We start from the raw sequence: 13,645 nt of genomic DNA on the forward strand, positions 1-13,645 counted from the left end.
CAAATGTCAAGTCAATTATGGTTAGGGTTTGAATCATGAGAGAGAGAGAGAGAGAGAGGAACCGAAGGTGGAGCAAATTGGGTTTTGGGGAGACTCATCAAGCTCCGGGCCGGGCCAATATACAGCTTTATGAACAGGCTTTATGGGTGGGCCTATGAACGACCTTATGATTGGGCTTATGATTTATATAAATACTTATTTAAAAAGGGGATGGAAAAATATTATTAAAAAGTTTTAGTGGTTATGTTTATTTAAAAATACATATTATACTCCAACATAGAGAAATTTTAAGGAAACAATAAGAAAGAAGTTGTAGATATTTAATTGTAGTTTATGTCGATCTCATCCATCTCGATACATTTGTGGGTATTAATGAAGCTATCAGCTATACCTCGGTCCCGAGCAAACAATTTCTACTGCTTAGTGTTAAAAAATATATATATATAGGGATATTTCTTCACTCACAATCAAAAGAATCAATGATGATTATAGTCGTCTACTTACACAAGCATATCCAAAGATAAATAAAAAAGATGATGAATGTTTATCCCAGAGATGTTTAATTTTGAACGATAAAATGTGAAACTCCATTGCACATAAACCACTGAGCAAAAAAATATATATATATTCTAAACTGTTTGTTTTGAATTTACAAGGGACAAAAGGTTGGCAAATTGAAGCCAACCTTCACAGCAATAAAAGTAATATTTTTACAAACCAAAACCAACCCATTCTACAAAGACTCACCTCTCCAAAACAATCACAAAAACCAAGCCTCACCACCAACTCCACAATCAGAGTAAAACCAAGTTAGGATGCAAAACATGTCAAATAGAATATTGAAATCCAGTAAAGAAAGAACCGAAATCGACAGAAAGAGCACACTTTCAGAATGCAACACAGAATGTTGGCAACTTTATGGGAAAATGTTGTTTTCTTTGGAGAAAACAAGCTGGTCATGTTCACATGATCATTCTCCTTTATACCTAAGCCTTGAATGATGCCTTAGTTGATGTTCTTTCTTCTGGAATGAAATTCCTTTTGAGGTATCTGCAAAATTAACAATAAGTAATCAAAAGTTAATAAAATTGCTCCTGCACATCCAATGATCATCTCCCAGACTTATCACTCGTTTATAAGAGAAGTTATTCTATTTATAAATGAAGGAATAAGAGAGAACAAAAAATGAGGAGGTAGATCTTTATGTAGAACAGGAAGTCTCTACTTGCACCGCTATCATAGAACTGACCAGATCATTAGCATTCTAGTGTGTGAGAGAACAATGCAAAAGAAAACTCTACCAAATTCCAAAAGATGATCTCATTGAAATGTTGAAAATTAGAATCTCTATGTAATTACCCAAAAAAAATAAAAAATTCCTATAGATCACCACTTCATTAAAAAATAAATAAATAAAATTGTCCAATTGAACAAGAGAAAGGTACCAATTTCTGATTTCATTGCCCATTTTGTTGTTCGTTGGCAAGATTTCATAGTTCATTTGGGTCAGCTTGAAAATGGAAATATTGCGACCATTGTTTCCCACGAGAATATTGATTAAATGGCGGATACCGGATATTGTTGTAAACTTCAGGGCGTGATGGAAAAAGGCATAGAAATACCTCATAAACCTTCAAACTTAATAAAAACCATATGGAGCATGAAGTGAAGATACATAGTTTTACACATTGATGCAGGTATTTGAGAGCTTCACAACTAAAATCAACTTTAGGTACATATGAAAATGATCATATTCATGCTCATAAAAATAAAATAAAAACAAGCATATTCATCAAAATGCAATATGTGAGCTTTCCTTGAGAGGAAAAAAAATAATAATAAAAGACATGCTCAAATGATGCATGCTATTAAATATTAACTACCATGCTTGTGCACATTAATTTGTTTTTTTAATTTGTTAATCATTGATGAATAAAACTATATTCAACCAATTAGAACATATTAATTAAATAAGCATCCCAATATGCTTAGAGTAAATCTTAAGTGCATTAATTTGATGCACTAAAAATTCCTGTTTTTTTTTTTTTTTTTTAATTTCTTTAGGTTTTTAATTTCATTACATTTATATATATATATATATATATATATATATATATATATAGGGGGCCGTTCAATGGCCAACTTTTTGGCAATTTTTTTCTTCAAAACATGAGTTAGAGGTTTTGGAATGGGCTGATTTTTGGTGAGGATGATTTCTACGGTGAGGAGATTATCCTCACCAAAAATCAGCCCATTCCAAAACTTCTAAACATTTTTCAAAACATGGCTTAGAGGTTTTGGAATGGGCTGATTTTTGGTGAGGATGATCTCTACGGTGAGGAGATCATCCTCACCAAAAATCAGCCCATTCCAAAACTTCTAACCTATGTTTACAAGCTGAAAACTCATGGACCGTCCATTTTTTGTAAACTGTTTTTGATGGGGTTAGAAGTTTTGGAATGGGCTGATTTTTGGTGATGATGATCTCCTCACCGTAGAGATCATCCTCACCAAAAATCAGCCCATTCCAAAACCTCTAACCCCTGTTTTGAAAAATGTTTTGCCAAAAAGTTTGCTAAAAAGTTTGCCATTGAACGCCCCCCATATATATATATTTGGAAAATAATAATTAATCATGTTGTAGATCAGGTGATGCTAGATAATATGCAAGTCTTCATATACAACCATGGATGATTGAGACATGAATGAAGGAAGTTAAATCATCCACGGTTGAATATTTTCCATAATACTATGCAAATTTTTAACCCACAGATCTGGGGGAAAAGATCCCACCACTTCATACTTGTACCTATCAAGAAAAGAGGAAATTGAAAATTTCCATAATTTTGGGAATTATCAACCCAAAAATCCTTGTTTATATACAGTTCCAGAGTAAATGCATAAATAATGAGAGAAGAAAAAAATCTTCCACTTTACCAATGGATATGAAAATTTTCTCCAACAACCAATCAAAGTCATATTCGCAGATTTCTATTCATGATTGCTAGAAAAATCACAAATTGATCAAAAGATGTGATTTTGGGGTTTCTATCCCCCAAAGAGTCAAACTATTTTAACCGATAAGATTAAATTTTATAGCCAAGGTATTAAATTTGGTTACAATGTCTATTTCTGTCAGGTTGGAAATATAAATATTTTAATCAATGTGTGGAATTATAATTTTCATAGAAAGGAGGTGCCAGCTAACTTAGTTGGTAAATTTTGTCAGGTGATGATACCATAGACTACGTTCATTCCCATTGTCACTGAGTTACTGATCTCACTAAAAACAGGCTTTTACCGGAAAATAAATAAATCATGGATTATGGAAATGACAGGAATATTGAGAAAATTTCCATTAAAATTGTAGGAAATGATTAAACAAGCATGAAAACACACTCATAGATAATTAAACTGCAGTAAACAACCATATTCCATCCATAAATCCATTTGCTTCCCTATGAGTTCCAGTATCGATAAGAATTTGAGTTCTTACTGTTCCTATGTTATGGTATGAATATACCATACCAATTCGTTATGTATGGATGATGAGATTCCATTGATACAGAGCCAATTCCAATAGACTTATTGAACGTTCCCATTGGCGTGCATCCAGCAGGAATTGGAGTGTAGAAATGAGATCAATTTCACTTTGCTACACACTGACACGGGTATTTCAAAGCCAGATAGCCAGAAACCACTATATTATAAATGGAAATGAGAATATCATGTCCTATTAACTACATAGACTTAATATTAAAACACTTACTTAAATTGATAGGACTATGATGTAAGCATTACAGTCGGGCATTATCATATATTTTCTATTTGTAACAGTTTGAAGATTACAAATGTATCCAACTAATTGGAATTATCAATTATTGAATTAGCGTGCTGATATTTATATGATAACATACTTAGAATAGATCAAGATAAAATTATATATAGACCTAATCAACAATAATTCATTTCTACAAATAAATAGATCTCGTGTAATTTATAAGCACTTTAGACAAGTAAAGTAAAATTATTTGTGGTTTGAAATTTGATGATTACTTCGGATGAAATTTACTACTTCACCAAAACATTTCGTGAAATGAAGGTTTATTTCCACAGAAATTTGGACACAAAAAGCTGCCGGTTGAATTTCTTGTCAAACCCTGTGGAAATGCAAGTATTTAATGGAAATATGATCAAATTTAATACTATACTCATAATTCAACATTGCACCATTTGTTTGAAAGTCACTATTCCCAGAAACATGGATCGAGAGCAGTAATTCTGTGATATATTTTAGGAGACTGGAGATAGTTGAAATTTTTTGCTAGGTTGCTTCGAAAATAAGTTGTATCCACCTTCTTCAGGCACTAGGGACTTTATAATAATAAAACATTCAAACATTTTACACTACTATCTTATTTCTGAACTCCCCAACAAAATTATGAAAGTATACCACAAAGGATTTCATCCCTTCATAAAAGATGCCCACTAGACCAAACTTGCAAACTCACCAAATCATATCCATCAGAAAAACCCTAATAATTCAGAAGAGAGAACCGGCTATTTTTATTCTAAATTTATCCAATGGAATTGTATAAAAGAAAGAGCATATTGAAGCTTTCCTCTCATCTCAAGACATCCAGCATCTATTAGAAATAAATTACAGCACACTTATGAGAAATCTAACATTAGAATCTTGTCCAATGGCACCATCAAATAAATGATTCAACCCCTTGTTCCATAGCCTTTGTTGTACCCAAAGTAACATAAAAATTAAAAATAAAAAAACATTATTTTTTTACTCTCTTCGTTGAATTATTATTTTTACTTTAAAAAAATCCTCTCATGCCTTTCTTCCTAACACACACCCCAACAATTTCCATAGAAAAGTTCACCTTTCACTCTAAACACCTCAATTAAAAACCAACTAGGGGCAAGTTTAACACCTTGGAAAAAATCTTATCAATTTCAGAAGCTGTGCGAGATTAGGATACTTAATCATGGGTACATATCATTGTCGATTACTTCAATTTAAGAGTAAATGAAGTATCTTTTAGTTAAGCACTAAAAATTATTTAGTGTAATGTATCTTCATATATTTTCATATCAAAACATACTATGTGGAAAAGTAAACTTGATATTAGCAAGGATTTCCAATCATGGAATGGCCAACTTTTCAACAGAATCAATCAAGTAAATTAACAAAATTAAATTATTCAGTAAAAAATATACCTTTAAGCTGATAAAACATTAAGGCTCAGGCAAGCAGCCTATTCTCTTCCTCTTAAGCCAATATTACGTAATTCTCGAAGGTGACTAGCCATCTCCTGAATAAAATGTACTCCTTCATCACCATTTCGAAGCGAATTAATAGCATGCTCGAGAAAATTCCGGTCTGTCTCGAGCGCCTCCAATCTCTCATTTAGGTCCAATACTTCATTTTCAAGAGAAACCAAATCAGTTGCTCTACCATTTATAGAGTCTTTCCCATCACAATCAAGATGATGATTTTCTTCGCTAACAATTTGAGGACCATCTCTAGTTATAGATGATTCCTTTTGCACTGAGATCTCATCCTCCTCCTTGTGACTGATACCTTGAGCTGCCTCATTAAAGTATTCCAGACCATTTATTCCATGTTCTTTCTTTCCAGAATATCCACCATTAGATACCCCATTATTAGAAAAAATATTAAGCTTCTTCTCCAACTTCTTCAAACATTGTGAAATATATAACTTCTCCTCTTCAAAATCTAACAATTTTGAATCCCCGACAACACTCATACCCTTATCCCCATACCCCACATCAAGTTTGTCATTTTTATTTTTGTCATCGGAGTTCTTTATGGGGGATGAATTACAAGGAACGTAGGAGCTATTTTCAATGCAACGTGCATCCGAATGCTCCACTCTCATGTTTCCCTCCTTCCCATGGCACACCGACTCCTGTGTTGTCTCCACCATTGATTCATCTGGGAAACTTTTTCTATAATTCTCAAGCTCGGCTTCTAAATCTTGTATGTCTTTCTCCCTTTCAGCAAGGAGCTCATTTGCTTTTTGGAGTGCTTCAATGTCATACTCAGCTTGCTCTTCCATCATTCGTAGGTACTGCAACGCTTCCATATGAAGAGCCGCTTTCTCCTCTTGCAACCTAGTAATCATGGCCATTGCTTGATTTGCAGAAATTGCAGAAGCATTTCTTTCTTCTTCAAGTTCCTTATATAAAGCATTCATAAATTTTCGGTCATATTCAACCTGCCTCTTCAACCGATCCAACACACTTTCACCTTCAATTTCACTTACAATGCTTCCATCCAAAGACTCAAAGCCCGACTCATTTCTCTCAATTGTGATTCTCCTTTGAAGCATGTCTAGTCCCATAGAGCTAGACGCATCAAGCATCTTTAATTCCTCCCCAAGCCCATATATTCTGGGACTCATGTCATTTGATGATACCTCAAGCCCTCGAGTAGAAGGAATTTGTGAAAGAAAAAGCTTTAGATCCTCACTAAGCTTTGCAGAATCCTTGTTAATAAGTTGTTCTCCAAGGGTACTGCATACCTGACTTCCTTTGTTACCAACAGCTATCTTGTAAGCATCACTTAAATCCACTAAATTGGATACTAATGAACTGGTTTCATTTGAACCCTGGTCGGTTTTCAAACCCAGTCCAGTTGTTGTGGTCAGCCCACTTTCTTTCTCACAGACTTCCTCACTCTCAGTGATGGATGTCTGTCCAATATCACCAGTTCTCAAAATTTCCACTGCAACAACCATTTTTCATATAAGAGAAAGATCAAAAAGATAAATATAATGTAACACAAGATTACAAAAAAAAAGAGGGGGGGTGGGCTTGGACCCATAGCTTAGTTGGTTTGACACCATTGCAAAACAACTTTGAGGTCGTGGGTTCAAGTCAAGCTTACCCATTAAAGAAAAAAGATTACACATCCAAAAAAAAAAAAAAAAGATGGAAACAACTTGACAGTATTTTAACTCACAAGTCTCTCTTGATACTTCAACAACCATATCTTTTTCTAAACCAGGTCCCACGATTGTGGCCAAACAACTTTTCGGCTTACAGGCTTCCCCAATTTCAGTTGCAGAAACATCTACTGCAACAACCCATTTCATCAAGTACAAAGGTAAATATAATGTAACATAAGATAAAAACGGAGAAACCAAGACATGAAAGATTCAAACATACGGGTCTCTTCTGATACTTCAACTCGCACTTCCACTATATTGGATGATGAAGGAGCATCATGCAGTGAGATAAGCTCAGATAACGCAGGAGGATCGGCCTTTCGTTCAACTTGATGCCAGTTAAGTTCCTCTAAACCATGCCCTATAGCAATAGTAGAGACTGAAGATGTCACAACATGGGGCTCGCCTATATCAAGTTGATCGATCAGCTTCTCTGGGGCCAAACCATCAGATGGAGTTTTGAATATACTGTCAGGACTAATTATGAGAGGCTCTGGCTGAATACATTGAGCTAAAAACTCTTCCTTGAGATCATCTTTTTCATGAAGAAGGGCACTTATATCATCATCATCAGAGAACGGAAATTCCGACTCGGAATCAGATGTAATTTTTAGCTCAGTGTATCCTACATGAGACAAAGGATCGAAAATGCGATTTTCCACATAAGAAGATGTCATTGACCCAGATGGTTTCACCCTTCTCTTCTTCAATCCATCATAAAGGTTTAAACCACTATGTCCAGTAGAAGCTGGTAAAGGAGTCTCGCGTTTGGCAACCTTGGACCCAATTGGTTTGGTTTGAACCAATCCTTGTGAACAAGACCTTGATGCCCATGGTTCATTACAACAAGAACAGTGTTTTTTAATCGAAGAATCAAGATCAGTCCCCAATTCACCAATCAACAACTTGTATGTTTTGGAGTTGTACTTCTTGTCTGTTGCAAATGATAAGAGGCAACTTGCACACATTCCATGTACATCGGCAAGTTTATCGTGAATCTTACAAAAAACCAATGACGAGAACTCCAATTTATGGGCACCACAAATTAAATCCCTATAGAATCCGGGTTTCTCGTCACCAAGGAAATGATCGAGTCTTGAGCATAGAAGACACGGGGTTTGCAATTCGCAGTAATGAGCAAATTTTGTCACTAAGTACGAGAATAAAGCATCAATGAACAATAGAAAAATCAACAACCACTCAAGAATAGCAGAAGAGAGAGCAGATGTGAAACCCCGGGAATCTCTCTGTACTCTAACAGATGAAGTCCTCCTTGCGGCCATGCCCAGATTATTAGTCTGACAATCAATTAAGTGCCCAAAATGTGTAAATCAAGATATACGTTTGTTGCTCGGAAGGAAACAAATCCCAATCCACCCAAAACTTGAAAAATTCAGTCCTCAATTCAACACTGCAAGCAAAAAAAAAAAAAAAATCAACAACTTAAATACAGGAAATAGCATACAATTCAGAAACAAACAAAAAAGTACTAACACAGAAATGCATCCAAAAGTTAAAAGGCAAGAGTTAGAAATTAAACAAAAACCTAAACAAGGCGAAACTATTTGAAATTTTCAAAACAAAAGAAACCACCCATTTCTCAGAAATGATATAGAAAAACTTTTTAACAAAGGCCAAGTAGTTATATTATTAAAAAAAAATGAAAAGAACCCATTCTCAAGAGAGGATTAAAAAACCCAAAATTAAAGCCCAATTAAAAAAATTTCTAAAGAACCAAAGGATCCCATTTCTCAGAGAGGATCAAAAACGTAAAAGAAACTCACAAAGTAAAATTCTTACAAAAAAAAAAAATCAATTTCTTACAGAATTAAAAAAACACAAAAACACGGCCCATTAGGAAAGTTCTGAAGAAACAAAAGGAACTCTTCAGTACAATTCTACACAAACAATAACCCATTTGTAAAAGAGGATTAAGAACCCTAAAACACATTGCATTAAGTAATATTCGGAAGAGACAATTAAAAATCTATCAGATATAATAAGAAACCCCAAAATAAAGCCTTTTTAAGTAAAATTGTGACTAAACAAAAAAGTTGCCCATTTACTATAATTCTCAAGAAACAAAAAGAACCCATTCAGATACAAAACAACATTTCAAGAATCGGCACATAAAAAACTATACAATGGGGGAAATCAATCAAAAGCACGAACAAACCTGATCATCAGATATGTTTTATAATATAAAAAAAAACTCAATTTCAGGAGAAGATCACCTATAATAATAAACCAATTTTCCGATCGATTGATAGATCAAAATAACCAATCCAAATCAAAATCTTGAATTTTTTCAGCCTAGATCCGCTCTTAATTTTGAAGCTAAACGGACAAATTAAGAGGTGTGCGGTACTTACAGACACGGACGAAGACCGAAAGGGCACAACAGAATCAAACAGAACAGAATATATTTCCCCAATCAGAGGAAAATAAAAAAGAGATTCTCAAAACAAGAATGAAAATTCATGAAAAAATGAATTTTGATTTTCATAAGAGGAGAATTCCAATAAGAAAAGTTTAGATCGGTACCTTTTCTCGAACATGGTGAAGGATCAAAAGAAAAGACAGCAATTCCAGGACACCATTATTTATAATAAAAATAATAAACAAGAAAAGAGTATTTTTGTAAATAAATAAAAATTTTACGATGAGTTTCAAATTACATAGACGCCCTATCATAGAATTAATCGACCGTTGAAAATTGAAACCATCTGAAAATATTATTTAGTTGACCAAAATCTCCTTATTGTTTCCCTTGTAAGGCGAAAGTTTTGGCTGGATTGTCACCCCAGACTGTATGCCTGTTAATATTGGAATTCCTTGCCACATGGGATGATGATGTGGAAATCTTATACCGTTCATTTGAAGTGGATAGGTGACATGGCCGACAACCTTTTCCTCACTAGGGTCTTTAATTATGCATGATCGTAAGGAATTTGTGTTTAAGGAAATAGGAAAGTTGTTGTCTACATGGCACATTATTATTGGAAAACAAGCGCATTGGGCTGTGACTTTGTTAGGAGCTCAATGTGTCTCAACTTCTATCAAAACACACCATATAGACAGGGGCGGAGCCAGGATTTTCTTGTAATGAGGGCAAACTATGATTAGTTATATAGTTGTGAATGGAGGGAGATGAAGGTGTGGGGGCAAAAATTGGAGGGAGATGAAGGTGTGGGGGCAAATGGGGAGAGAGGTGAGGGAGTGGGGACAAATGGGGCATGTAATTAGTTGAAAATATAGGGGTGTCTCAAAGTTCTGTGGGGGCAATTCCCCTGCATATAGACACCGTTCCCATGTTATAGGAACTAGATACCGTTTTGGATCTTGACTCTTGTAAAAAATGAAACAAAAGATACGATAGAACTAGTACGATTATTGTATGAGGTCTACTCAATACCAAATGCAAAGAAGCTTAATAAACCGATATAAACATCATGAGCTGTTCTTATGTAATAAAAATCAATTGTTGTTGATAGGTCCTTAATTCTTTTTTCCATAATTTGAAATCAATCACACGAAAAAGTGAAAGTTTGTAGGAAAATGAACTCTACCTTTTGATTGCATTTAGAAAATATATTAAATAGAGAGATTCGATTTTAGAATAGTTTTAAATTTTGTTTTAATTCAATACTCAACTCATTTGACTCGATTGATTTTTAGATGACTAGACTCCAAAACTTGATGAAACAACTTGTAAAGCCAGGTAAAAAAAATGCATCGTAGCAATTCAAAATCTTGAGTTATTAGGTCATACATAATATTTTGTGTATAACAAAAAATAAATATTATGTTTATTTATTTATAAATTTAACATATTTTTATGAGTCGTGCTGGAGTAACATTAAAATTGACATTGATTCTCATATTGCTGATGTAGAGATGCACACATAACCATAGATGTTTCACTCGTATCCTAGTGAAAAGTATCTATGGCTCCATACATACATCCATATCAACAATGTGAGAATTGATGTCAATTTTAATGTTACTTCAACATTTTTCTATTTTTATTGACTAATTCAAGTCAACTCCCAAGTTATCAACTTGATTTGATGGGCATTTAAGTCAAGTTGAGTTTCAGAAAATTTTTATTTTGAGGGTGAGGTAATCGTGAGAGAATAGCATTAGAAACTGAAACATCATTTTTGCATGGTGGGATAGGAAAACATTTTTCATCTCAGAGTTTCAACCATATGATTTTAAGAATCAATTTTGGATGGGAAAGGACTAGTTGAGGCCAGTTTGAATCAACCTATCCCATTGAGCTCAGTCAAGTTAAATCCTTGCGTACTTCAAGCATGGTATGTTTGTGTAGAAATCTCGAGAAAATGTTGAAGGAAAAATAAAGAATATGTGAATTAATTATATCTACTAAAAAATTCTCAACATGATCTCATTTTTGTTAAAAGTCAATTTATCTTCATTAAAATTCTCATTAGTCATCTTCTAGAAGGAAACATTCAACATCAATCTATGTCAAAAATTGTATACTCTAAATATAGAAAAAATCCAATATAAGTCTTGTAAGAAAATGTTTATGTAACACATTTAATATCCTTAAACAAATATAATTGTTGGAACATAAAAAAAAAATGTGTACATGTCACTTATGAACGACAAATGTGAGCCTTAGTGTAGCCACAAGAGAGGAAGTAAAGAAGTTGGGTTTCTAACTGGTCGTACTAGCACACTCGATTAAGGAAAATGTTGAAGTAACATTGAAATTGACATTGTTTCACACATTATTGATGTGAATGTATGTACAGAACCATAATTACCTTTCATCAAGATACGAGTGAGAAGTATCTATGGTTTTGTGTACACCAATATATGGAACAATGTCAATTTCAGTTACGTAAGCATGATTCCACGATTAATTCAATGTTGTATAAGAAAATGGATGGGAAAAAGAAGGTGATGCACTTTGCCAACAAGACATTGACCAATAAAATTATCATATATTAATCTGTTGATAAAAAACATGTCTTTTCGAGATATGTTTAACAAAAAAAAAAAAAACTAATTGAGACTTTATTTTCAAGTACATAATATATGTATTATTTGAGAATAGATTCTGAGAAGTAATTCTCATGCACCTTAAAGATTGAGAATCTTGGTTAAGGGCATGCAGTGTCTAACTTCCCAATTAGAATATTCAAATATGCGCCAAGCTGGTGCCTAATTGTGGTATGGTTAGGTTGCGAGTAGGCTGTGTTCATCCACCAAATGAAAATCAAAGTGGAGAAATATTTTGATTTGGCATTCACTACCTCCTACCATGAATCGAGTTCATTCTAGAGTGCCAACCAAGAAATTGAATTCGAATCAAATGAATTAACGAGTTATGTAACATAGTCTTAGACAACAGGCTTACCACTAACAAAAAAGTCAGCTTGAAATATCATAGAATCTTGGATGACCAATCTCATGAATCTTAACAAGGGTAGTTTTGTAAATTGAGGATGCACTCAATACACTTGGGTTCGCGATTGGTCAATAAATACTCTATGAAATCCTTGATTAAATTTACTTATAGAAAATTAATACACTTGGGAAACTCAATTGTGTACTGAAAATATCTTCGAAAAAAAAAAAAAAAATTATTGAGCAAACCTATCTGTTGCAACTTTATTACAAAAACTCTCTTACTTTATCAAGTTTGTTACTTGAACAAACCAAACCTTACTTTATGGATCATGCCATCAGGACTAACTTTGTAAGATTCCAAATTTCATGAAAAAACCCATATTCAAAACAATTAATATATATATATATATATATATATATATATATATATATATATGGGAAATGTTCAGCACCCTAAGTTTTACCACACACTTTAACAAACGTTTTTTGTCCTACATGGGTTAGAAGTTTTGGAATGAGCTGATTTTTGGTGAGGATGATCTCTATGATTAGAAGATCATCCTCCCCAAAAATCAGCCCATTCCGAAATGTTTAGCCCCATGTTTACACGTTGAAAAATTGTGGACCGTTCATTTTTTGTAAATCAATTTTGATGGGGTTAGAAGTTTTGGAATGAGCTGATTTTTGGTGAGGATGATCTCCTCACCATAGAGATCATCCTCACCAAAAATCAGCTCATTCCGAAACTTCTAACCCATGTAAGACAAAACGCGTTTGTTAAAGTGTGTGGTAAAACTAAGGGTGGCGAACGGGACCCTATATATATATATCTCTTTTTGAACTTGATCATAGGTGTCAAAAATAGACAACCACCAAACCCCTAAATTTAAACATAAAATTCAATGGTGAAAAGGAACATTTTTTTTTTCTAAATCCTTAAATTTTGTCGTTTATATCTTGCGACATTAGATCATTTTTTTGGATGCCACAAATTGATGTGGTTATAATCCACGCCCATGTATGTTGTTAAATAACAAATTAACAACATAAATTTGAATTTTATGACGTGGATTCCCACTCCAAGTTTGCTCGGGTCGCAAACTTGATAACGTGAGGTTTGGTGGGTAACAAACTTCATAAAGTAATGTTCCCTTGGAGTTGTCAAAATTTCAAGAGAGTTTTTGTTATAGAAATGCAACAATTGGGTATGCCAAGTAAATCTCTTTTAAAAACAGTCACAAAATTCCTCAATTTGAGGGTACAACGAAGTAGGA

The 13,645-nt window shown here is 33.7% G+C and overlaps 1 protein-coding gene across 4 annotated transcripts; it reads right to left on the reverse strand.

Annotated features, from left to right (window-relative positions):
- Nucleotides 1–605: 605 nt before the first annotated feature.
- LOC147402160 (putative myosin-binding protein 4) lies at nt 606–9,689 on the reverse strand. Of its 4 annotated transcripts, none has more exons than XM_086443694.1 (5): nt 9,531–9,689; nt 7,207–8,397; nt 7,001–7,111; nt 5,233–6,763; nt 606–1,050 (listed from the first exon to the last, which is right to left on the reverse strand). In XM_086443694.1, exons 2-4 carry the CDS (start codon nt 8,267–8,269, stop codon nt 5,271–5,273), a joined length of 2,667 nt encoding a protein of 888 aa, XP_086299820.1. In that variant the 5' UTR covers nt 8,270–8,397; nt 9,531–9,689; the 3' UTR covers nt 606–1,050; nt 5,233–5,270. The 4 variants fall into 4 exon arrangements, with proteins under 4 accessions (XP_086299820.1, XP_086299816.1, XP_086299818.1 ...); XM_086443690.1 differs by having other exon boundaries at nt 7,001–7,114; XM_086443692.1 differs by lacking the exon at nt 9,531–9,689 and adding an exon at nt 9,359–9,515 and having other exon boundaries at nt 7,001–7,114.
- Between the last annotated feature and the right edge of the window lie 3,956 nt (nt 9,690–13,645).

Source organism: Akebia trifoliata, chromosome 5, assembly GCF_017979445.1.
Source record: "Akebia trifoliata isolate Shusen 1 chromosome 5, ASM1797944v1, whole genome shotgun sequence".
Taxonomy (NCBI): Eukaryota; Viridiplantae; Streptophyta; class Magnoliopsida; order Ranunculales; family Lardizabalaceae; genus Akebia; species Akebia trifoliata.

Bases quoted from the DNA above. Each gene is read 5' to 3' on its own strand.
- LOC147402160 (XM_086443690.1), bottom strand. From the start codon at position 8,269: ATGGCCGCAAGGAGGACTTCATCTGTTAGAGTACAGAGAGATTCCCGG. The intron at 7,115-7,206 runs GTATGTTTGAAT...GGGTTGTTGCAG, and splicing joins TGAAGTATCAGAAGAGACCC to TAGATGTTTCTGCAACTGAA. The intron at 6,764-7,000 runs GTGAGTTAAAAT...TGGTTGTTGCAG, and splicing joins TGAAGTATCAAGAGAGACTT to TGGAAATTTTGAGAACTGGT.